The 27,186-nt window shown below is 37.8% G+C and overlaps 1 protein-coding gene across 2 annotated transcripts in view; it reads right to left on the reverse strand.

The window, feature by feature from the left end:
- Nucleotides 1–27,186, reverse strand: part of Ssh2 (slingshot protein phosphatase 2) — a 243,935-nt gene that overhangs the window by 174,393 nt on the left and 42,356 nt on the right. Inside the window, exon 2 of one of the 2 annotated variants that reach the window (XM_085695369.2) lies at nt 8,100–8,180. The exons of the other annotated variant lie outside the window; for it this stretch is intronic. Coding sequence (XP_085551495.1) covers nt 8,100–8,180 — 81 coding nt within the window. The remainder of the gene's footprint in view (nt 1–8,099; nt 8,181–27,186) is intronic. 2 annotated transcript variants of the gene reach the window in all.

A 27,186-nucleotide genomic window follows, 5' to 3' on the forward strand; every position in this document is an offset into this window, starting at 1 on the left:
TGCCTCACTATCACGCTGATGATTTTCTCGAATATCACCATAGAATCTTCATCCGGCTACAGATGGAGATAGAAACAGAGACCCTCAGCAGAGCAACTGAATTCCCAAGGTCCAGTTGAAAGGCAGAAGGAGGGAAAAGATGAGCAAGGAAGTCAGGACTGCTGCAGCACTTTTTATTCCTATTCTGACTATATGTCCTAATGAGTGATCCCTGTGCATTGAAGTGAGGCAGAAACAATCCAGAAAACCCTGAATGCTGATGGGTGGTCAACTCTTAAACATTTGACACTCATACTAAAATCTTTTCCTTAGGAATTAATTTTTCTTTTTCCCTATTCACATTTGTGTATGTTGGCTGGTGAAACTGTTTCTGCAAAAGAGTCTGAAATAGAGATAGAAGAACACCTATGCCTTAGTGAGTGTCCTATTGCTATAAGGAGATGCTTATGCACAAGTTGGTATCAAGAATTGGGCATTGCTGTGATAGGCATGACATGACTGTACCTTTTTTTCTTAAAAAAAGGAATGTGGACTTTAGGACTTTGAATTAGTTGGGTGGTGGTGGCACGCCTTTAATCCCAGCACTTGGGAGGGAGAGGCAGAGGCAGATGGATCTCTGAGAGTTCGAGGCCAGCCTGATCTACAGAGTATTCAGGACAGCCAAAATTAATCTAAAATAGGTATTTTGAAAATACCTTGACTTCAAAATTGAAATTAAAAGGTATGTTACTTTGGAGAAGAGGTTTTGCTTTTGTTTCCACAGCAAATGAAAGGCTGTGGATTCATTCTGAGTTAAGAAAATCAGGTTTGATCAAGGAAGACCCCCTGAGAAATCTCTGATAGGAGCAGATGGCCCAGATGTCTGAGTTCTACATCCAGAACAGATTCAAGACTGCTGCCTGAAATGTTCAAGCCTCACAGGATACTCAAGTCACGACTTGATCAAAATTCTAAATTTTCTTTAGGGTTCCTGTAAGATGATCAGTATCCGTAGTCAGCAAAAAGTAGCCTAGAAAACTACACCCACATTCCCCCAAAATGGACTATGGATATTTCCCTTTTTTAGAATGTTGCTTACAAGTTGTTATGGATAATGGTCAGGAAGAAAGCTAAACAAAGGAGATTCAATTCAAAGTTCTTGTTTTGGAAAAAAAGGGGAGGGGATGTGCTATGGGACAATGATCTTTTATCCTGTCACTTGTATTATTTTTAATAAAATGCTGATTGGCCAGTAGCCAGACAGGAAGTATAGGAGGGGTGACCAGGCAGGAAGTAGAGGCAGAGCAATGAGAATGTTGGGAAGAGGGAAGTGCAGTCTGAAGCCGTGAAGAAGCAAGATGTGACTGCCTTGTCAAATAAGGTACTGAGCAACATGGCTAACATAGACAAGAATAATGGGCTAATATAAGTTTTAAGAGTTAAAAAGAAGTCTGAGCTATTATAATTAATGTATAACTCTATGTGTTTCGTTGGGACTTAATGACTGCAGGAACTGGGCAGGACAGAAACTCAGTCAACAGAGATGTTTAGGCACAAGTTGGTATCAAGGATTGGGCATTGCTGTGATAGGCATGACTGTATCTTAGGACTTTGAATTAGCTGGGTGGTGGTGGCACATGCCTTTAATCCCAGCACTTGGGAGGCAGAGGCAGGTGGATCTCTGAGAGTTCGAGGTCAGCTTGATCTACAGAGTGTTCAGGACAGCCAGGGCTGTTACACAGAGAAACCCTTTCTCAAAACAAACAAACAAACAAACAAATTAAAAAACCCAAACCAAAAAAAGAGAAAAAAGAAAAAAAAAGCCTTTGAAAACCCCCATAGACTCTGACCTTTAAAAGTTTATTGCTTGCTATGGGCCTACACATCATCACTTCTTCCAGCCTAGAACACCCTAGAAGAGAATGTAAAACTACAGCCTAAAATGTAAATGAGGTTGTGTGTACTTAGTGGTATAGAATATGTCTGGCGTGTATGAAGCCCTGGGTTTGTGCCCCTCTTCCTGTGTAATTGTGTAGGGATGCGGTCAGAAGTGCAAGGACGTAAAAGAAATGAAGAAATGTTTTCTTCTTGGGAAATGAACTAACAAAGTATTTTTCCTGACCACCTGCCTGAGGAAGAAATAGACCTACAATAGTTATAGAACCTGCTGTTCATAGCTGAACCCTTTAAGCCCAGTAATCGGAACTGCAGCTTCTCTACAACCTTTTCTCCTTTTAGGTTTGATGGCAGCAGGAAAGGGGGCAAGAATCAAAAGAGAAACTTCAGGTCCCTCAATATTCTCAGTGGATGCTTCAGCTATAGCAATGCTCTAGTCAGCCAGTCACTATGGACACAACATTTTTATCCCCATCTCCATCCCAATGACTGGGGATTGAATAGGGCCTTGAGCATACTTGTCAAGTACCCCTGAAATTCTTATCTGAGGCAAGGTGAAACTTCTGCAATTAGCTCTGGTATTTTTCTGTGATCTCTTCTACTCACAGTCACCTGCTCTAGGACCCAGTCTCTTCAACAACAGTAGACGGAACAAGTAGCTGCTTCTAACCACTATCCAAGTGGAACCAAAGAAAGGGCAAGAACTTCCTTTTTCTTCTAGGAGGGCCCCATGAGATCTAAGGCAGCCAGGCCTCTAGATAACTTGGCTTCAGGCCAAAATTTTTATCATTTATCTAAATTTCTTCTCTTCTTGCTATATACAAGTAATTATACACTTAATGATTTTCCCTCTCTTTTTCTTTATTCTTTTTTCTTATTGATTTTTGTTGAGCTCTACATTTTTCTCTGCTCCCCTCCCTGCCTCTCCCCGCCCCACTTCAACCCTCCCCCAAGTCCCCATGCTCCCAATTTACTCAGGAGACCTTGTCTTTTTCTACTTTCTACTTTCCATGCAGATTTTATCTATGTAAGTCTCTCTTAGTGTCCTCTAATTCTCTGGGATTATGGTTTGTAGACTGGTTTTCTTTCCTTTATTTTTAAGAACCACCTATGAGGGAGTATATGTGATAATTGTCTTTCTGTGTCTAGGTTACCTCACTCAAAATAATGTTTCCTAGCTTCATCCATTTTCCTGCAAAATTCAAGATGTCATTATTTTTTTCTGCTGTGTAGTACTCCATTGTGTAAACGTACCACATTTTCCTTATCCATTGTTCAGTCGAGGGACATTTAGGCTGTTTCCAGGTTCTGGCTATGATAAAGCTGCTATGAACATAGTTGAGCACATGTCCTTGTGGCATGATTGAGCATCCTTTGGAAATATACCCAAAAGTGGTATTACTGGGTCTTGAGGAAGGTTGTTTCCTAATTTTCTAAGAAATAGCCACACTGACATCCAAAGGGCTGTACCAGCTTGCATTCCCACCAGCAATGCAGAAGTGTTCCCTTTTCCTCACAACCTCTCCAGCATAAGTTGTCATCAGTGTTTTTGATCTTGGTCATTCTTACAGGTGTAAGATGGAATCTCAGAGTTTTTTTTTTTTGATTTGCATTTCTCTGATGACTAAGGATATTGAACATTTCCTTAAGTGTCTTTCAGCCATTTTAAATTCCTCTGCTGAGAGTTCTCTGTTTAGGTCTGTACTCCATTATTTTTTATTGGATTACGTGTTCTTTTGATGTCCAATTTCTTGAGTTCTTTGTATATTTTGGAGATCAGACCTTTGATGTGGGATTAGTGAAGATCTTTTTCCATTCTGTAGGCTGTTGTTTTGTCTTGTTGACCATGTCCTTTGCTTTACAGAAGCTTTTCAATTTCAGGAGGTCACATTTATTAATTGTTTCTCTCAGTGTCTGTGCTGCAGGGGTTATATTTAGGAAGTAGACTCTTGTGCCAATGTGTTCAAATGTACTTCCTACTTTCTCTTCTATAAGGTTCAGTGTGGCTGGCTTTATGTTGAGTTCTTTGATCCATTTGGACTTGAGTTTTGTGCATGGTGACAGATATGGGTCTATTTTTATTCTTCTATGTGTTGATATCCAATTATGCCAGCACCACTTGCTAAATATCCTCTCTTTTTTCCATTTGATATTTTTTGCTTTGTCAAAAATCGGGTGTTTGAAGATGTGTGGATTGATATCTGGGTCTTCTATTCAGTTCCATTGGTCCTTCTGTCTGTTCTTATGCCAATACCAGGCTGTCTTCAGTACTGTAGCTCTGTAGTAGAGTTTGAAGTCAGGGATTGTGATGCATCCAGAAGTTCTTTTATTGTACAGGATTGTTTTGGCTATCCTGGGTTTTGCTTTTCCACATGAAGTTGAGTAGCGTTCTTTCGAGGTCTTTGAAGAATTTTGCTGGGCACTCTCTCCTTTTCATAACCATCCATAAAACTAACTTGTTAATACATTCTCTAAGCAGAGAGTCTATATTTTATGTCTAATCCCCATACCTGTTTACCCAGTGATTTATACATAAGAGACAATCAATGTTTGTTGAATGAATGAGTGTACCTAACCAAGTTCATGCTATTATCACCCCAGAATTATAGACAGGTTTTCAGTGATTGACTTTTTCATCAATCACTACAAAGTTAGATATAACTCTTTACAAAAGTACTTCCACTTCAAATAGTTATCATGATTCCTTATTACCTCCCTTGAAGAAAGTTAGATAACGGGAATTTCAATGCTTGCTCTACAAATAACACCATCCCCATATTGTGACTTTGTGTGCATGGAAGTGCAATACTCGGGAATCAGAACTTCGTGCATACTAGGCAAGCACCCTGTCACTGAGCTATATCCCCAGTACAAGCTTTTAACTTAGTAAGAACCTCTTCAAATTCTTTGATACAGGAGTAGGAATAAAGGCAGAAAGAAGTGGGAGGGTGGGAAATACTACCTGAATGAGCAAAAAGGATCTAATACCTTTAAATAAACAAAGATAATGAAGCATGACTCCAGCCAGTCCAGGGGTGAGATTGTGACTTAGCAGTGAAGTGCTTGCCTAGCGTGCACAGAGCCTTGGATTTGATCTCCAGCAGTGAAGAGAGCAAGCACAGTGCCACATGTTTGTGGTTTGAACACTCTGAAGGTGGAGGCAAAAGGATCAGAAGTCCAGTCATCTTTGGCTATACAGTGAGTATGAGGCCAGCCTTGAATACATGAGACCATGCCTCAAAAATTAAAGAAAACAAAAATAAAACAACAATAACAAAAAAATATCAGTCCACTTGCCCCAGGTGTATATATTTTGAGACAGGGTCTTGATACATAGCCTAGGCTAACTTGGAACTCAAGATCCTCCTGTTTCAACCTTCCTAGTACTGCAATTATATATGTATACCCACACTTAGCTCGTAGCTTTGCTTCTTTAAGAGAAAAAACAAACTTATTGCACAGTGTGAACATATGAGTATGTGTGTGAGTGCATGTGGTCTGTGTGCGCGTGCATGTGTGTGCGTGTTTACCAGCCTGTGTTCAGAGGATGACTATGGAACATGCAGATCAAACACATATCATTATGCATACACGGCAAGGGCCACAACCTGACTTTTCAAATGAATGAAAGTTCTGGCTATTAAATAATTGTCGGCAATTCCAGCACTGAGGAGGTAAAAGCATGACAATTACAAACTTGAGGCCATTTTAGGCTTTAAGGCAAATTCTAAGGCAGAGGTACTACTGGGAGAGAGGGTGTAGGTGGGAGGAAAGAAGGAAAAGAAATTCAGGACTGACTGTGAATACAAACATCTAAGTAATTGTTTGCAAAGATGAGAAACTACTAAAACTAGAGCCAATCTTTCCCGACATGTTTACTTTTTAAATAGATTTTCATATACTGACCTCTGAGAGAAGGACAACCTAAACGATAAGCCACTAAAAGCTGAGAGGATTTCATCACACACTGAACAAAACGTATCCTGTAGGACACCATATAGGAGCCTGGTACACAATCTATCAATGATTCTGCTTTCTCATAATGAGCTCATCGATAGCTGTCAGTTGAGATGTGATGTCAGTGCTGTCCCTGCTTATCACAAAACACTGAACTATCTTATAACCTTTCCACACTCAGTCTGTCATCTGCAAAATGGTGATAAAAGAGTGTTTGTGTAGATTCATCAGTTAATGTTTGTAAGCACTAGGGAAATGAGCACCACTCCAACTATTTATGAGTCACAATAATTGAATTCATGCCAATCCATACTCTTCATCAAGATGGAATGAAGTTCAACCAGATGAATCAATATAATTAGTAAAGAAGATCCTGAACTGTACTATGAAGATAAAGGGTAAGGAGTGCTGTAACATAAACCCGAGAAGCAACTCCAAGACATGTTGTCTCCATGAGCGCTATGACCTACAATAAACATCTGACACACATAGAACTTAGCTGTATGGCTTAATTTTAGTCACAGTTATGTGTTGGAAGAAATCAAATCTAGTGAAAGTGTGTGTGGGGGATCAGTCAAAATCAATTCAAAGAATATTGTAATTTAGCATGTCATGCTAATGATGGGGCTAAACATAGAACAAATCTCTAAGTGGGAAAAATGGCTACAACGTTTCTAAACTTCAATTAGATACCAAGTCATCCTTTAGACAGGATCACTCATAAAATCGTAGTTGGAGCTGGTTTGACAAGAACAGCCCAGTCTTCTATAAGTATGACAATCACAAAATATGCCTTTATAATTTTTTTCTCCCAGTGCCATTCCAAATCTGTACAAGCTTCATGACAAAGAGCATAACTAAAATCACTAAGATTTAGGGAGGAAGGAAAGGCATCTGGGATTACAGGAGAAGCAGAGAACAGAGAGTGAGAGTTTCTTTTCTCCTTTAGACAGGTATCCATTCAATGGACAGTTCATTCCTTTTCCTAGTCACAGCTCTCATACTCATTTCCTTCAAGGTATTTCCAGAATCCATGAAAGGTACAGCAAATGTATGAGCAACTAGGTTTTACAGAATTTAGGAGAAATTTACTTGTATCTGAGAATCTCCAGATTAATGTCACTGCCCACCACAATGCACAAAAACAAGCCATTCTCTAATTCCAGACTGACTCCACCAGTAACTTTGCTGAGGATCAGCTGGAATAAATAAGTAATATGCCATTTCATGAAATATAGCTTAATGCTCTATGCCCCAGTAATAATAGCCTTATTTGGCTTTATATTAACACAGTGTACAGGGAAGGAATGAAGACCCAGTGACAGCACCAGTATCAAGTAGGTGCTATTGGAAAAGGGAAACAACTGACCATTAAAACTATAAGCAAGAGGGACTAGAGAAATGACTGCAGAGGACCTCTGGGTTCAGTTCCCAGTACCCACAAGGTAGCTCACAACTGTCTGTAACTCTAGTTCCTGGGAAGCTAACCCCTCTTCTGACCTTTGCAGGCACCAGGCTTACACATAGTGCAAATATATGCATATAGGTAAAATACTCGTGCACATAAAAGAAAAAGAGCTGGCATTGGTGGCACACATAATTTAATCCCAGCACTCCAGTACTTAAGAGGCAGAACTCTGTGAGGTCAAGGCCAGTCTGGTCTACAAAGGGAGTTCCAGGACAGCCAGAAACACAGAGAAACCCTGTCTCAACAACAACAAAGAAAGAAAGAAGAATGAAAGAAAGAGAGAAAGAGAGGGAGGGAGGGAGGAAGACAGAAAGAAAAAAAGAAAGAAAGAAAGAAAGAAAGGAAAAGAAAAGAAAAGCTTGTGGGATCTCTTGTTCCTGCCAATGGTGTAATAAAGCTCCCTAGAAACAACAACAACAAAATGTATCCATGAGGGGAGGGAAACAAAGACAACTATAGTCTTATAGACAATTACAGAAAAATATACATTAAAAGTTCCAGGACGCAACATTTTACTACTTTGATAGATATGCTTTGAGTAGAGATTACCATGCATCTAAATATAGCACAGTAATTATAGATTATAAATATATAAATATACTACTAAACACAAACACATACTTATCCTGAGTCACCTATTTGTCTTCCAATACTATTGGATGAGTAAAGTCAAATAGATGAAATAATAGGCACTACATTCGTTGTATCAAGAGTCAATTTCACCCCCCCCCAAAAGTTTTTAATTTATTACCAAAGGCTGTATATTATTTGTATATGTATAAAACATATACCCACGTACATTGAAATTACTAAAGATTTCTGATTCTCCATATTCACAGCAAAGTAATGCTGCTGACTCACTGTCTTCCAGATAAGAGCTCTGTAATACAAACAAGATCATTATTTCAGATATCTAGACAATGAGCCCATAAGCATGAGAAAATATGCCAACCAAAATAACTAAAATAATGTTAGTTCATAGGCGAGAAACTGCAATTCTGATTAGTGATGGCTGTTTTAAATAGAACATGGCTAGTGACTAGTTGCGTGAACAGACTAGTTAAATGATTAGGAAATTGATTAAAGAATGTTTAGTTAGTTCAAGCATTTTCTGTGGCTTCCCAATTTGGGCAATGGATGCTCTTCCTTTCATATTCAGAACTCTCTCCAAACTGAGAACAGACCTCGATTCACTTATCCTCCCATCCAAAGACAGACACTTGATGCTATTGTTCAGACAGGATTCAGAAAGAAGACAGTAAGATAGAGCCTGATTAGAGGATTAAAAACACTAGCCTCACCTCATTAGATGTCTGTTTACAAGTGTTTGTCAGAGCCAAAAGACACACTCTATTCAAGTCCTTTGCTAGATGCCAGAAAACAATTTAAAACCTTTTCTTCCATTCCCCGATCTCTCTCTCTTTTTTTTTTTTTCAGAATCTGTCTAGAAGATGAGTACAAGAAGACAAAGAAGTGAAACAACTAGCTGGTAACATAGGGATGTTTTCCCTGTGACTAATGACACAAAAAGAGGACAGAAAAGCTCTAATTCTGACCCACTAGATGCCACTCAAACGTTTGCTGTTGGATAACAGTGGATGGAAACCGAGTTATCATTACATAGAGCATTGATGTCAAGACTTAATATGAGTAGTGGTTGAAACCCAGTTATATGTGGTATCTACTTTACAGCTGTCCTATCTGACACTTTGATTTTTCTGAGCAAGGATATGTTTTACCTGTAGAATACCTGAGAGGTTAAGCGTTTTAGAATACAAAACACTTGAATAAGAGAACATAAAGCTGGGAGATACTATTTCTATTAACTACTGTGTTCCTGGTTTCCTTCTTTTTTACTTATTTATACTTCTTATTTTACTTATTTATTTTGCCTACATTTGGTTTTATGATCAAGTCTTACTAGCTATTATCTCTCTCTCTTTCTCTCTCTTTGGCTTTTCGAGACAGGGTTTCTCCGTGTAACAGTCCTAGCTGTCCTGGAACTAGCTCTTGTAGACCAAGCTGACCTAGAACTTACAGATCTCCCTGCCTCTGCTTCCTGGGTGTACCACCAGTACTCAGCTATTACCTCTCTTCTTTTAGAAAATAGTCAGAAATAATTAAATATTTAAATATTTAAATCTGGTAACTATAGTCTCTGATTCTTCCTTTTGTAGGGAGGAAAATAATATTTACTCTCCTGGCTTCTTTCTTTTTCATATTAATGTACAAAATACTCAAAAGCTTTGAGGAATTCTACTGCAAAACCTATAGGCTTGATAAAATGATTAAAAGAATTAGTTAAGATGGAGATTAGAGCTGCTTTCAACTCTTCCAAACTCTTATACTGCAACAAATCAGAGTAATATTGAATATACCAAAAAAGGCTGGTAACTGCCACAAACTGAAAAAGAAAAATCACACTCATTAAAACCTTCAGCTTTACTTTATGCTTTCTGAATATTTATACTATACTCTCAAACACCACCAAGGATGAGGTCTTGTACCCACATCTGCATTGTTAAGTTATTTCAGGACTTAACTATATCCTTATAATTAAAATAATTCATTAAGATACCTATCCATTTAGCTGTGCTGATAGAATCACAATGCAATTAGTTCCTAGAACACGTATTTACTTGTGATCATCATATTTAGCTCTAAATTACAGCCTAAGAACCCTAAGGGAGACAAAGGACACTTCAAGTTTTTTTCCCCTGCCTTCCAAGGTAACTTGACAATTTCAATTCTTGAGCTGTTCTCGGGTACTATGCCACTTATTTCCAAGAATAAGAGAATAAATGAATGAATTTAAAAGACATTTATTTCTGATTTCAAACATTTTCAGTAAACTGGGCACAAAATGTACATCCTTAATTTACTTTCTTGCTGGGCGGTGGTGGCGCAAACCTTTAATCCCAGCACTTGGGAGACAGAAGCAGGCAGAGTTCTGTGAGTGTGAGACCAGCCTGGTCTACAAGAGCTAGTTCCAGGACAGGCTCCAAAACTACAGAGAAACCTTGTCTTAAAAAAACCAAAAATAAAAATAAAAAAATTTACTTCCTTGGTGGGGTTTTATATATAACACCAACTCAAGATTGTAGGTAGGCTCTTATCTCAACTGATCTACTGAGATTCATATTATAAGATTTCTCCTGTTTTCTGGGCCTTTCCCTTACACACATTTACCACTGAGCTACATGCCCAGTCCTCAAATGCTTTTTCTAGCACAAGCTGGTGAAATGCCTCCATTTTTTTCTTTCTTTATCTCTCCCATACTCTCCTTCCTCTCCTTTTCTTCCCTTTCTCCTTCCTTCCTAGTGGTACTGGGAAGGAGTGTAGAACCCCCAAAGCAGCAGCTTCTTCTTCAATAGAAATTGAAAAAAAATAGGGCTACAATTGTGGAAATATGTTCCTTTAACCAGGTATTATTCAGAGAAAAACAGGAAAAGCAAAATATCCACACACAGCAAGAAGTTTTGATCCAGAACAGTTTTCAAGCAGCAATTATGATTATAAAATGTTTTAATTTTTATAAGGGATATATGGTGCAAGAACTTTTGTACTTGTATAGTTACCTAGTAATTGGCAAGCAGAAGTCTTAAGGAATAAATCCCTTCCTACTTTTAAGTCTCTTTTATTTTATCCCTGATCTCTGTCATAAGGCATATGGTTTAAGAAGCAGAAAACATTTGACTGTTTCTTTTCTCTTTCCATCCATTTTTCTTTCCTTCTTCCTTCTTTTCTGGTTGTTGTTCTAAATGAACATATTGCTTCTGTACTCAAATGAAACTAAGATTTTTATTTGTTTGCATTTTTAGAGAAAAAGTCTTAGTCTTGACTGACCTGGAACTCAGGGTATAAAACAGGCTGGCCTTAAACTTAGGGCAATCCTTCTTTTGCCTCCCAAGTGCTGGGATTGCACTATGTACCATTATACCTGACTGTAAACTAGAGCTTTTTGTTTGTTTGTTTGGTTGGTTTTGGTTTTTTGAGACAGGGTTTCTCTGTGTAGCTTTGGAGTCTGTCCTGGAACTCGCTCTGTGGACCAGGCTGGTCTTGAACTCACAGAAATCTGCCTGCCTCTGTCTCCCTGTGTCTCCCTCTGTCTCTGTTGGAATTAAAGGTGTGCACCACCACTACCCGGATGAACTAGAGTTTTTAAAATATACTTTTTGTGATGGCTATTCTTGGTAGTCAAGTTGACCACATTTGGAACTATCTAAAATCCAAAAATGGAGGGCACACCTGCGAGGGATTTCTGTTTAATTTGAAGTGGGAAGATCCACTTCTAATCTGGATCTCTGAGGTAGAAAGAAACACTGTTAATCCAGATCTAATAGGCTTCTGCTGGAAGTCTATATAAGGACATGGAAGGAAACTTTTGTTTTTTGCCTGCTTGCTCTCATCTTGCTAGCAGGTCCATTCCTTCACTGGCATTAGAACCTACTTCTTTGTTAGTCCAGCATATGCTGAAGACCAGCTGAATCCAGCCTCATGGACTAATCAACTGCTGAATTCTTGGACTTTCTGTTCATAGGCGGCCACTGTTGGATTAGCTGGACCACAGTCTAAAATTATTCTTTTTTGTTTGTTTGTTTTCGAGACAGGGTTTCTTTGTAGCTTTGGAGTCTGTCCTGGAACCAGCTCTTGTAGAAGAGGCTGGCCTCGAACTCACAGAGATTCGTCTGCTTCTGCCTCCTGAGTGCTGGGATTAAAGGCGTGCACCACCACTGCCCAGCCTAAAAATTATTTTAATAAATTCCCTTTATATACATAAATATTTTCACTCTATAAGTTCTGTTACTCTAAAAACCCTGACAAATCACTATCAGATATCAAACAATGAAATTATCTTTATCTAGGACTAAGATTTTTTAATCCTCAGATGCTAAGAGGATATCAATACACAGGTTCAACTGGATTAACAAAGTAATTTTATAGTCCTACAAAACTATCTCAGTGTACCTACCCCCAAGTTAAACACTGAGAAATAATTATGTCACCATGCAATGCAAGTACTGGGAACAAAATTCAGAACATGTTTAAGTATTTAGTATTAAATATTAAGAGTGTTTAAGTATTCCTTCTATTCTTATTCTCCCACCTCCTAGTCCTCTATCATCCCATTCCTAGAGGTAATTACTATGTCAGTTTCTTAGCTATTGCTGGGATAGTCTGTATATGACCAAGTTTATTTGTTCAGATGGCCTATCTCTTAAAAAACAGATGAAAGCAATTTCACCTATTTTCCTGCCCTTGCCTTAATTTATCTCTATTTCAATATTTAGAATATCTCTCTTGAGCCTTTCCATCCAGCCAGAACCTGCACATCTTTCTCCAGGATCTATCCAGGTAAATGAATGGAACTAGAAAAGTTTATTGAATGACTCATAAAGACCAATGTCTCCTGCTCTCTTTCATCTGAGGTTCCTAGCTCCAAATCTTCATATGTAAGTATATGACCTACAGTAACTGCAGAAGTTAGGAAGTTAAAAGGGACCACTATGCGTGGGGTGATAGTGGAGGAACAACAGAGAGGGGAATAACAAGGTACAACTGAGCTGAGGAAAAAGTGGAAAAATGGGGAAAAAGAGGGAGGCAGGTAAATACACAAGAAAGAAGGTAAATAGCAGTAAGGATGCCCTCAAAAATCATAAAAAACTTATCATTATCTACCTAAAAATACCTATACTGCATGTGAGTGTATACACAGACATAAATAGTTTAAATGAGACCTTCCCATCTGGGCTGACAATGCTCTCCCCACATCATGGACTATCTAACAAACCCCAATATCAGGCATGAGAAACCCTATTTTGAGTTGGTCAGGATTAGTCAAGAGACTCCCAAAACATTATAGGTCATTGCTACTGCCCTTGGTTTCCTTTCACAGTGGGAAGGTAAGTCCCTGTCACTGAGGACATCATGCACTTCAGACACAGGACCAGAAGGTTTGAGTTGGATCTGATCTGAAAGCTCCTCCCAAGGAGTCATATAAGCTTCTAAAGGGGGAAAGCAACCAATAGTCCCACCCAGTTACGACACCTATGAAACACAATGAGCGGCATGGCTCTGCAATCCTAAGGGTGCAGTAGTGGCATGCCTACCTTGGCAGTAACCAACAGGTCTCTAATTTAGGCCTCTTGAGCTTTGATGAACGTATGGCTCACTCAACATGAGGAAAATAATGTCTAATACTGGAAATCTAGCTAACTACCTAGGGCTAGAGAAGCCATGGATCTTGGGGGAAAACCTACAACTACCACTTTACTAAACCAGAATAATCCCCAACTATATTCTAAGTATTTATCATTATACGCACAGAAAAGTATAGTTCTCACCCCTTTTCAAGGAAACTTCTCTTTGCAACAGATGGAGACTATTACAGAAAATAACAGCCCATCAAAATACAGAGTTGTAGACCAGTCCCAACTGATGCATCTACAACACAACTCCTGTACCTAAGACTGAGGTATCACATTGCAAAATAGGGGATAGAAGAATTGTAAGAGCCAGAGAACAGGGAGTTTGTTGTGAGAAAGTGCATCCTAGAAATGTCAGAAATTACACTCATAAAGTTTCACCAACATTGCTACCTAAACATGACCTGAACAAGGATGACACCAATAGACATGTTAATGTGTAAAAGGTAATGATCAGGAGACTTCAATCCTACACAAAGACAGACATCTACAAGCCAAAAAGATAGCCCAGAAGAAAGCAACTCTGCCAACAATTATATTTAACAGCAGCCAGCCACTCCCATCCCTGAAGAGTAAATATATTTCTGTTGTTAAAGTCTGTTTCTTGCTATGGAAGCCTCAAAAACTATTACAAAGAGGAACTGTTTTCATGTCCTTTCCTAGGACCTGTAAGAGGCTACACAAATTCTTCAAACTCAGCAAAGCTGGGTTAACTTCTACATTACATTACTTTGAGTTAAAGATAGGATCTTTCTATGTAGCCCAAATTAGGCTGTAACTTGCTATGGCCTCAAATCCAATTCACAGTCTTCTTGCCTCAGCCTGCAGAGTGTTAGGATTTATACACATGTATACCATACCTGGGCCTTCTAGTTTTAAAAATTATTGTGATTAGTTATATTACGTTCCACTCTAATAAACCAGGACAATCTCCCCATCTTAAAAGCTACATTATTAATACCCTTTATTCCAACTGCAAATTTAATTCCTTCTTTACCATATAACACAAAAACATTTTCAGGTACACAGGGGATGAGAATAAAATTCTCTTTTGAGGACTATTACTACACCCACCACAGCAGTCTTTTCTGGACATTTCACTGGGGGAAACAATTGTGATTTAAAATCTAATTTTTACACTAATACAATAGAAAGTGCAAAAATCAAGCACCTATAATGAGAAACACACTATAACTGTATTTTACATAGGTAAAGATCTTCTTAAAAATTCAGTAGTAGCAGAAAAATATTTGAAGTTACTTTTTGAAGAGAGAAAATGATTGTCTTATAATCCAAGGAAAGTATTTTACAAGCCTCTTTGTGCTCAGTAGCACAGATCTGCAAGATAATTATCCGGTATTAAGGACACAATCTATGGCTATTGAGGGGTAATACTAATTACACTGAGTAAACATGAAAATATTTGAAAGTTTAAGTAAGGACAGATTGGGTGGTTTTCTTCTATATATCTATAGTTCCTTGTAAATATATTTTCCAACTCTTTATATCTCTCTAGAGAGTCTCTCTCCACCTCTAGACTGTTAGCTTCTCATCTTCTATATCTGGGCCTGGTGCATTTAGTAAATATTCAAAGAGTAAGTAGTTTAGCATATGAGTTATTGCAATTTTTCCTTACTGTCTAAAAGCATCAATTGAAGATGAGACATAATCTTAAGAGATCAACAATCTCCATTAAACACATGGTTTTTATCTTTCCAATAGAAGAGCAAGCTACATGAAATGTTGACTCTTATGGGCTTCAAGTCAGCATGGAGGTTTGAAGTCAAAGGAACATCTTAACTTCTCAGAGCTTAGAAAGTTTGCTTGTCAGTGAGGGAAGTAGTCAAAGCACTTATACCAAAGGACTCTCTAATTCTGGCCTGCAATTTGTCCATTTCATTTGCAAGGTCATTGCTGCCCTCTGCTCTACGCATAATACATAGATCTGAGTCATGGTGACTTCCCTTGACACGCCTTTCATGAGGAAAATATCTTTCAGTCTAAAGCTTACTGATTCTTCAAAGCATCACCGAATATCCCAGAGTTTCAGGACACTTCTAAATAGACAACTTCATTTCATTAAAACGGGAGCTCCCTGCTGAGTCTTTGCTATTACTCAGAGTTTGACAAAATATGACCTATGAGTCAAATGTGATCAAACAGAGATAAATTTCTAGGCAAATAACTTTGCTAGGGACTGGAAAGATGACTCAATTAAAAGCACTAGCTGCTCTTCCATAGTCCCCAGCTTCAATTATCAGTGCACACATGACTGCTCACAACTGTCTGTAACTATAGTTCGAGGGAGTCTGACACCTCTTCTTATCTCTGAGGGTACCTGGCATACATGTGGTACACAGACATACATGAAGGTAAAACACCCATACACGTAAAATATAAAGTACAAGGGTATGTAAGTGAGACTAGTCTCAATAATAAATAACTTCATCAGAAAGCTACCAGAAATAGAACATCTTGCATTTAATATTTCATTCAATATTCCAAACTACTTCAAATTAATTAAGAGGCAGAAAATTCATTTTTATTAGTTTTTTAAACCAGGAATTTTAGTTACATTTTGGAGTGAAACATTATATGCTTCTTGTAGTGATATTTAATTTGTATTTTAATAAATAAAGCTTGCCTGAAGATCAGAACACAAAACAGCCACAGTAGTCAGCCATACAGACCAGGCAGTCGTGACACACACCTAATCCAAGCAGCCACACGAGGTAGCCATAGAGGCTGTGCTGTGTTGGTGTGTACCTTTAATCCCAGCACTAGAGAGGAATATAAGGTGGGATAAGACAGAAAACTTGCTCTCTTTCAGTCTGAAAATTTCATAGAGGTAAGAGCTCTCTAGTGACTGGTTGATTTGCTTTTCTGATCTTCAAGTTGAACCCAAATATCTGTCTCTAAGCTTTTATTATTCCTGCTACAGCTTCTCTTTCTAAGTCTTTTATTGAAATTAACATAGATAACATTTATATGCAGGATAGAAATATGGCTCAGATGTTATGGGAACTTGCTGTGCAATCTTGGAAACCTGTTCAATCCTTGGAAGAACTGGACATAAGGAAGAAGAAAATTGACTTCACAAAGTTACTCTGTAATTTTTCACATGGGCACTATAGCACACACTGCCCTCTCTCTGTCATACACACACACCTACACCCATACAATTTAATAATTAAAATGTCAATGTCTTTCATTTCATTCTTTGAATGTTCACTATAATAGTATCTCATCCCACACTGATAGATGTCATATTACTGTAGTAACTCTTCATACTATCATACACATAATCTTAATTTTAAAAGTCCACTAAACTCTGGCATGTTTTTGTTATCTTTTCCCCATTCTCTTTCTAATATAACCATCTACCCTGAAAGGAATGAAATATGGAAGAGAGTGATTCTCAGTGTGGTTCTCAAACTCCCACCAGTGGCAGAAAGAACAGCAGTATTTAAGAATTTGTAGAAAATGCAAGTTCTTACCCTATCCCATTTTCAAAAAAAAAAAATCTGTTGTAAGACCTAGAAATACATTTTTAACAAGCCTTCCGGGTGACTTAGACATGCACTGAAATTTGAGAGCCTCTTCTGCAGACAGCACTTAAATCCCTGCAGTAAAGCTAGGCTGACAGAATCACATCACTCTCCTAAAAACAGTAAAGCAGCAAGATTCTAAATTCTAAATTCCAATCAGACACTGAAAAATAATCTGTACAACTAAATTGAAGTAAGAGATAAATGGGTGTCTTTTCTGTATGAAGAATACATATTTTCCTCAGATATAGAAAGACTTGAAAACAGTTAAATCTATAATTAAAGCAAGTATAAACCATTCCCTGCAACTTAAAGAGTGACACTACTACCACAGTAAGTCAGTGTTGCTGCTGTGCCAAGAGATAACCACATTGATTATTTTGTCCTCTGAGCATGGAGGGGAAAAAAGTATCAGGAATTTAAACTGAGCCTGGAAACTCAGAAACCCAAAATAGAAAAGCTTCTCCACCCACTTCCATATTCCATCTATATGATACAGGGTTGGGAAAGAGACTGCTGGGACTCAGCTTCGCCTAGGTGGATGATTTGCTGTGGTTGCTAAAATATATGGTACTGTTTGAGCTTTTGAGAGCTTTTAACCTTAATTTAAAGAAGAACTGTAGATGCCAAGAAGAAATCAGGATTACTCAAAAAGATAATTTATCATTTCCTAGGCTTAGTTCCTATCATATATTTTTTTTTTACTGAACTCAAATGAAATTTGTTTTGCATTTTGGTTCAAAGTACAAAAGAAAAACAGTTGAAAACTGTTTTCTGAAAAGAAAACAGAAAAGAGTTCTGTAACAAAACCTATTTGTCACTAATTAAAAATTAGTGTCTTTGGACTGGTGAGATGGCTCAGCAGGTAAAGGTGAGTGCTGGTAAGCCTCACCACCTGAGTTTGACACCAGTCACTTAAATGATTGAAAGAGAGAACTGACTCTCCCAGCTTGTCTTTTACCGCCACGTGTTCTGTGACACACACACACACACACACACACACACACACACACACACACACAGACACACACACACTAAATCCCTAAAATACAAGAAGAAAATCAAGGGCATTGAAACTCTGAAAAAAGAAGATCAGGGCCTTCATACATAACAACTTACAAAAGTCAGAAGTAAGGAGACAAAAATATGCCAGAAGATTTTGAGACTAGTGCAGAAAAGAATCAGTTAATTGGAAATAAGCAATTTGTAGTTTATATAAAGATTATTCAGAAATGTATGTGTATCCTCATAGAAACATTAATGGCAGCTGTTCAAATGCACAAGTTCATCAATTTAAAAAAAAGCTCATTACACACACAATAAATTTTACACCTAGTGTACCATGATAGAGTCTAAAAAAAAAAATCATTCAAAAAAGCACCAGTAATAAGTAATAAGCAAATTCCTAAAGACAAGGGAAAGCAAAGCCAATGTTAGATATTTAATCCAGACTGAAAGTCCACAAAGAAAACAATGGGGAAAAATGGTAGCAACATTTCACAATTTCTGGACCTAGAATCTCAATATACAAGAAAAACATGCTGGATATTATGGCACATGTCTTTAGTCACATTAATTGGGAGGCAGAGGAAGGTAGATTTCTCTGAGTTTTACGCCAGCCTAGACTACAGAGCACGTTCCAGGCCAATCAGGGCTACAGAGTGAAACCCGGTCTCAAAAAGTAAAAAAGTAAATACATGAACAGGAGAGGGTTTGGATTCCTGTCTTGAGTTGCTGACTATATGGTTCACACGTGAAAGGTAATCTGTGCAGACTGGTTTGTTCTACTGCTTTCTATTAGGCTTCTGCTATTAACAAGTTAGCAGGTTAGTTCCTTCCTATTTGTGAGAATTAAAGGAAAAACAAAACAAAACAGTTTTCTTCTTCATGGGAACACCTGGATAGCACAAAACACAAGACACTATATACAACCTTATATTCTGTGTATGTTTACAGCATATAATTCTTATTGAATCCCATTTATTTATCATTACAGTTCTAAAAAACCTTATAATTCTAGTTCTTTATTTCTCTACTCAGACCAGTATATGGGAACTATTCGTGGTTTTAAACACATCCATCAACTATCCCAGCCTCTGTCACATAAACAGACAGGAAAACATCCCATATAGCTTGATTTGGAACTTAGACTATGGAAGCCAGTTGGGTTTCAGAGATGCTAAGATGTGTGCCCATAATCTGATCACTGTGGTTCTGTAGTGTGTAAAGAGCTGAAGCTGTTATTTCTCTGGGAGAATGGAGTTTAGAACAGGGAAAAGAAGGTTATTTTATAGAAACCAGGGAACTTCAGAAAGCAATAAATGCTGAGTAAGAGGAGCAAGACAGACCTCTTTTGGACATTTGTCTGGGGATGTTGCCAGGAAAGAAAGACGAGCGCAGAAAGATCAGTGTTACCGAGATAGAATCCTGAGACACTACCAAGTCAGGTTTCAGGTGATTGTGAAAAGAATAGTGTTTACTCAGAACCCAGGATTAGGCCTATTTCCCTGCAAGTAAAGAGCTTGATTCATTAACAGATAAGAGAACTGAAAAATTTATATAGTACTAGAGGAGAAATCTGAGTTGATTAGCAAGGAAGACTACATATTCCTAAAAGGAAAGACCAACGGGCTGAAATGAACTTAAATGAGTGATGGTTTTGTGTTCACAATTAATTTCTTTCATAGTTTTCTGACTACAACATCTCATACTGTAGCTCAATTATTTTTGCAGTATATACAGTTAACCAGACTCCGGTGAAAGAAGAAAAAGAGTGTGAACTTCCAGTATTCATTTTCAAAGGAACTGATTCCTGAGACTTTGAATAAATATTCACATAGACACCAGTATCACTTAAATGCCAAGAGCTACACCTGTGACATATTCAATGTCAGGTGCAGCACTGGGAAGAGCTCCTCCTTCCATTGAGTCTAGAAAACTGTTTAAAGGGAGAGAAGCTCACTTACAGATCCTGCTTTAGTCTGTCACTTTCTTCTGAGCTATCCATGTTTCAGGGGCTGATGACGTAGCAAAGCTGCCAAGGGCGAAATTCTCATGTAGACTGGAGACAAGATGACATCATGAAGTTAATTTCCCACCAGATAATTCTGAGAAGGATCTCTGTCAAATACTGCCACATACACCTGTGTAATTTTTCCTCATCCTCTGAATCGGAAGAAAAGCTTTTCAATTGCTTTCATCAAGTAACACAGAAAATAATTTGGGAAAGTGAGACCTTATGTGGATGGCTAACAGAAACAGAGACCAGAGCTAACCACAAGATGAGTAATGTCAAGAATGGAGCAAAGGGATAAGAGAAGTATCTTTAAAAAAAAATTAGCCATAAAATAGCAAGGCCCGGTAACTAGAGATCAGAGGAGTAACAGGGTCTAGAGAGAAGGAACTCATAAGAACAGGAATTTCTTGTCAAGAAAGATGGCACGTGCTTTAATCTCAGCACTGGGAAACTGAAGCGGAAAGATAATGGCTGCCAAGTTAGTCTGGACTACCTACTGAGTTCCTGTCTCAAAACCAAGGACCTAGGCTTGGTGATCCTCCCAGATCGTAGGAGGTGGAATCAATCAGGAGGATCAAGAGTTCAAGGCTGGTCTCGGGTAAATAGCAATTTTGAGGACTGTATGGGCTACATAAGACCCTGTTTCAAAAATAACTTCCAGGTGGTGGTGGTGCACACCTTAAATCCCAGAACTTGGGAAGGCAGAGGAAGGTGGATCTCTGGGTTCAAAGTCAGCCTGGTCTATAGAGTGAGTCTAGGATGACTAGGGCTACAAAGAAAAACCCTGTCTTGAAAAAAAATCAACCAATCAATCAATAAAAGAAAAACAAAGATAAGATAAGATAGAGCATTTTCTTAGTTTTCACTTCAGGAAAAGAATTTTAGAGACAGATTCAGAAAATATTTCAAAGGCCAGAGATTCTAGGAAAAGGCAATAGCAAGGGGTCTTATCTCCTAAGTCACAATTGGGAGATATCAAGACTGCCATTGTGGTGACAAATGCTAAAGGGGATCTTAGTCTAGGGGCTCCAAATATCAAAGAATATCTCTTATCTTTTTGGTTGTAAGTCTAGCCTTTGATGGCTGAGCCATCAAGTAACCAAGTTATTGGATGCCCCATATCTAAGACAGCCATGCCTTAAAGGGCAGCTTTCTGGTAAGTAAAGCTTAAATTAGATGCAGGACTTCAGAGCTTGCCACAAAGCTGTCCCCTTGACTCCATCAGCCTGGCTTCTCACAGTACCCAGTGGGACCACTGCAGTTTTCAAGGTACTGTGTATCCTTACAGGGACCACAGGGGAAACATCGTGGATCCTGAGCCTTTGGTCAAGACAAGACTTTAGCTCTAATCGTAAGGGCAAGGAGACTAGAGACCAACACAGGAAAATACCAAGGAGAGGATGAAAGGTCAGGGCACACAAGCCATAGATCAGAGTCATCCTTCACAGGCCAGAGGATTAACATGGATCCTTTTGATGATCTACTTCATTACTGACACAGAAAGAAATTCCTCTGAAAACAAATCTCCAGAAAAAGATGAGTCGCCTTTATCAGCACTTTTCCCAAGGGACAGAACAAAACAGGAATACCCAAAGTCTGTGACAACTTTTGTACAGAATTCAGACCACACAGTTAGTAGAAATTAATATGAATACATATAAACTGATGCTGTTTTTTGGCCTAATCCCAGAGAAAATCCTGAAGCTTAATCATGGGCTTATTGTATTGGACATTAGTCCGCCCCAAAAGGAAGCCAGGTCTAGGCAGAAGCCTGAACAGAGAAAAGTGATGGTGCTACATCCTACAGAACCAGATGTCTGACAGTCAGGTTCTAAGAGACCTAGAGTCGTCTGAGCCTTGGCAGGACTGTTAGAAACTGTGATATTCAAGGAGAAATTGCCTTCCTTAGAGAATTTCTCTGAATGAAGAAAATGCTCCTCTACTCTAAAATTTACTAGTTGTTATGAATCTAAAAAGAATGGTCTCTATTTCTCACAAGTAAGAAAATTCTTTCAAAATATTCTGTTTTTGTCTAACTTGAGAGAACAAACTACCCAAGAACCCTTCAGTTTTTTAGTTGTCCCAAGACCAATTCATTGTTCTCACTGGACAGAGAACAAATATTGGCATGAAAACAACATTGGGAATTTGAACTGGTAATTGGCTAGTGAGTTAAAAGTACAGTTTAAATATGATGATCTACTGTCTTCCATTTGCTATAACAACTCTATTAGAAAGAATACCAGCCTAATAAGAAATGAAATCTAATCCTTTATTCTCTAGAAACACTAATACAAAAGCACATTTTTTAAAGCCAATGTTACTGCTGTGTAAATTCCATCAAAGGAAGGCGTGTGGTTAGAAATGTTCAAGGTGAGGTTAGCAAAATGGCTCAGCTGGTATAGGCATTTGTCACCAAGTTTGATGACATGAATTTGATCCCCAGGACCCATACATACACATATGCTCATAAATAAAATACCTTTAAAATAAAGAAAATTTAATATTGGAGAAATTTTGCAAACATAATTTTTATAAGTATTTGTTAAAATAAGTCTCTCTCTCTCTCTCTCTCTCTCTCTCTCTCTCTCTCTCTCTCTCTCTCTCTCTTTGGTTTTACAAGACAGGGTTTCTCTGCGTAACATCCCCAGTTGTCCTAGAACTTGCTCTGTAGACCAGACTGGCCTTGAACTCACAGAGATCTGCTTGCCTCTGCCTCTGCCTCCTGAGTGCAAGAAGTAAAGGTGTGCGCCATCACCATTCACTTACATCTCAAATTTTTTAGATTTATTTTTATTTTATGTGCATACGTGTTGGCCTACAAGTATGTCTGTGCAGTATATGCGTGCCTGGTGCTTGCTCAGGCCAGAAGAAGATATCATATCCCCTGGAACTGAAGTCTCAGACAATTTTGAGGCGTTATGTATGAGCTGGGAAGTAATCTGGATCCTCTTGAAGAGCATCAAGAGCTCTCTACTGCTGAGCTTTTCAGCACAGGCGTCTCAACTTAAAAAACAAAGCAAACAAACAGAGCAAAAAAAAATATCAATCAAGCACTCCACTTACAGGAGAGAAATATGTGAAGAAATAAAGTATAATGACAATATACTAGTAAAGGATATTCTTAGTGATTTTTTCCTCAAACTGTTTCGACTTTGCTTCCTACAAGGCTAAGATAATGTCACATAATAGGAACTCTTAACTGTTTACACTCAGTGTGCTTCAAATAAATTTATAGTCATCTTGCTAGCCAGAGGCTAGTAGTGTCAGATCTGAAGACACAGATACTGGACAGTCTGACACAGAAGGAATGCTTGAATCTGAGGCCTGTCTAGGAAAACTACCTGTATTACAAACAAAACAAACAAACAAACAAACAAAACCCACAAAGAATCAGGCATGACACATGCCTTTGATTCCAACACTTCGAAGGCACGGACAGGCAGATCTCTGTGAATCCAGGACAGCCAGCCAGGGCTGTTATACAGAGAAACTCAGTCTCGAAAAACTAAGAAAAGAAAAAAGTCTGGTCTTGGAAGTTAAACAGGGTTGAACCTGGTTAGTGCTTGGATGGGAGCCTGCCTGGGAATACCAGGTGTTGTAGGCTTAAAAAAAAAGCTGTATAAATAGGAGCTTGGGAGATGACTCAGTGATTAAGGGCAAGAGCACTTGGTGTCTTTAGAGCACTTGGATCTGATCCCAGCACCCACATGGTATTTTACAACCATCTGAACTCTAGTTCCTGGACCTCGTCTGTCCTCCAAAGACACCAAGCACACATGGGCCACAGGCATGCATGCAGGCAAAACACCCAAACATATAAAATTAAAAAAATTAAGCTATTGAATAAATAAACTTTCTTAGAATTACGTACTATCCTTGAACTATTCAAGCCAATGAAGAAATAATTTAAAATGTTAAAGTTGACTTATTGGTCACCAAACTGAAAGGAATTATTTTAGTATTTTGTTATTTTTTTTTAATTTAAGAAAATCATTTTAAAGTCAATGGATATCTAGCTAACTATGACCTTCATTTCTTGTCAGGTTTGGTTAAGATTGACTCCTTGGGTCCCATACTAGCTTTATGTCTATTAAAAATAAAATTATATATTCCCTTTGGCCCAGCAACTCCATTTCTGGAAATTTATCATGACTGTGTGAAATGTCATTTTGCCAATGCTATTCCTGCAGCATTTATTATAATAGCAAAAGCTCAGAGCCTAGTTAAATACACTGTGGCACATCTATATAAATGAAATTCTATTTGAGAATAAATAGCAGCAAGGCAACTTTGCTAATAAGGAAATATTTCTAAGTCAAACTAAGTGAGAGAAGGTAGGGCACAGAGCAGGTCTACAGCAGAAGTTCTCTGGGGATAGAGCGACCCTTCCACAGGGGTCACCTAGACCATAGGAAAATACAGATATTTACAATTCATAACAGTAGCAAAAATAAGAAGTAGGAATGAATTTAATGGTTGGAGGTTACCAAAACATGAGGAGCTGTTTTAAAGGGTCGCAGTCTTAGGAAGGCTGAGAACCAGTACGGGTGTATAGCAAGCTATTGATAGTGTAACAGAGAGGAAAAGCATTCGTACACGTGAAAACCACAGATGCACATTTGTATGTCTGTGCAGAGAATTCTAGGAGACAGGAAACTAATCTTCATTGTAAAAGCTGCATGACCAGGGGACAACATCAGAACAAGGTTTTACGATATATCTTTTATAACTTTTAAGCTTTTTAATCTTGTGAATGGATATCCTAGTTAAAAATATAAATTTAAAAGTCAAGTAACAAAATAATTTAACCTTTCAGCAATAATCAAGTTCCATAAAGAAGCAGAGTTGATTAAACTGACATGTGAGGATCCTGACTAGATTCCAGAAAGTTCTATTGGTGTAAGCTCTTTTAGACTTGAGTAACACAGATCTCCTAGTCCAAAATCCATATGTGACATTATTGAGACACTGGTTCAGCCAATTCCTACTGGTATAACCATGCATTTGTTGTCCATCTGGAAAACAAACATAACTTTTGAAGTTCTTTATTTCTGTAGCTTTTAATACAAAAGAAGAAATACTTTTGTTTGTTTTGTTTTTAGATCTAGAGATTGAACCCAGAGCACCGTGAGTAACAGTGCAAGTGTACTACACAAAACTATATAAACATCCCTATTTAAAATTACTCTTTTAGTTTTGAGATACGATTGTGGCTAAACTGTCCAGGCAGACCTTGTACTTATTATCCTCCTACCTCAACCTCCCAAGTAGCTGGGATTCCAGGCATATATTACCATGCCAGGTAAAACAGGCTTTCTTTTAGATAGATATAATATAAACAAAGTCTGAATAAAAAGATCAAAACAAAATCTTTTGTGGACAAATTTTAATTGTAGACAAAATATTTTTATCCTTGACAGCATCTTGGGGAGGGGCAACTAAAGCAATACTATGATCTGAAGCTAGATTCCCTTAATTTCTGAAGCTTCTCACATGAAAAGGAAAGGAAAGAAATTAAGGTATTTTAGGAATGAAGCTCTGGCTAAAAGGGTTATGGGGCATCTGAGAAGTCACGGGATAGGTCTAACTTTCTCAGGAGGGAGGCTACCATTTTCTGTTTTTGTTTTTCAAATATTTCCAACATCTGCTATTGAAATTAGTTCTGCACAAATGTTTGCAGATGCAGAGCAGCTGCCAATCCTGACTGCATTTTGGTCCATCGGTGGCCTGTAAGCAAATCACTGAAATGGGCGGCTAAATTTTCCATTTGTGTTGGAGTATTTTCAAAGAACTGGCAAATTTAGTTTCTGGAACGCTGGATTCAGATGTTAATATCCTACTAAACACTGGTAGAGGCTGACGTCTTCACCACAGAAGTAAAGTTTGCCAATTTCTTGGGGATAGCAAAATTTGAAAGCATATTCTTTTGTAGCCATTTGTGAGAAATTCCTTTTCATGACAGTATAGATATACTGATCTATATCTATCACAGTAGTGCTTTCTGATTAATTTCATTGAAAAAGTCAGAAACTATAAATCTTCCTTGATCATTCAATCAAAGATGCAAAATAAAACAAGATACAACTTTTATCTTTCAGATTATCAAAGATGGGAAAAGAGTGAAACTCATAAATTAATGTCTGAGAATACAAAGTAGAAACATTTTCTGGTAAAGCAATATAACAACACATCAAATCTTAAAGAGATATATTTTTCTCTTGGGCTAAGTACATTTCAGGATTTCAGGATGTATATAAGGACTTCTAGGCAAATTATTTTATACAAAATAATATATAGTTCATATATACGGAGAGAAAGCACATACATACAAGAGAAACAGAGGATATCAAAAGCCCAAGGACAAGAGAATAGTTGAAAATTTTATAGTATATTAGAATTATTTAATAAAATCAGGGAAAACTCTTGTTTCAACCACAGTTTTAAAAATAAAAATCACTTTATTGTAATGAACCTACAAATAAAAACATCATGTAGCTAGATGAATGGAGCCACTCAAATTCCTGCCTTTCTCAAACTCTATGAATCTTCGTGAACTTCTATACAGTTACCATAGTCATTCTGAACCCACGGAGCTTCCCTTAGGGTTTTACACTCCCACTATCAATTACATTTTTATGCACTTACCCACTACAAAAAAGATACAAAAACCAGAACTGAAACTAGAAACACAATTAGTTTTATAAACCTTATATGACTTGTGTGTCTTTTTGACAGCATTCCATCCTTCCTCATCACCTAATATCATTCTTTCTTTCACTCATTTCTGAATGTTATAATGTATCCACACAGTTGTTTACATACATGCATGCATGTAGGATCCACAAATGAGGGAGAATATGAAGTTTTTTAGTCCTAAGGTTGGGTGACCTCACTTAATATTATACATAATGAGTAAGATAGCTACTCATTTTCCTGCAAATTTTGTAATTTCGGTTTTCTTTAGAGATGAATAATATAAAAAGTTGACTATCTATTGATAGATATCTTGGTTGGTTCCATTTCCTTGCTATTTAAATGTTTAGAGCAGCAATAAACATGTTTAAATATATATATACTAAGATATGAAGCTCATTAGGTATATGCCAGGAGTGG

Source organism: Myodes glareolus, chromosome 9 (genome assembly GCF_982192425.1).
Source record: "Myodes glareolus chromosome 9, mMyoGla1.1, whole genome shotgun sequence".
Lineage (NCBI taxonomy): Eukaryota > Metazoa > Chordata > Mammalia > Rodentia > Cricetidae > Myodes > Myodes glareolus.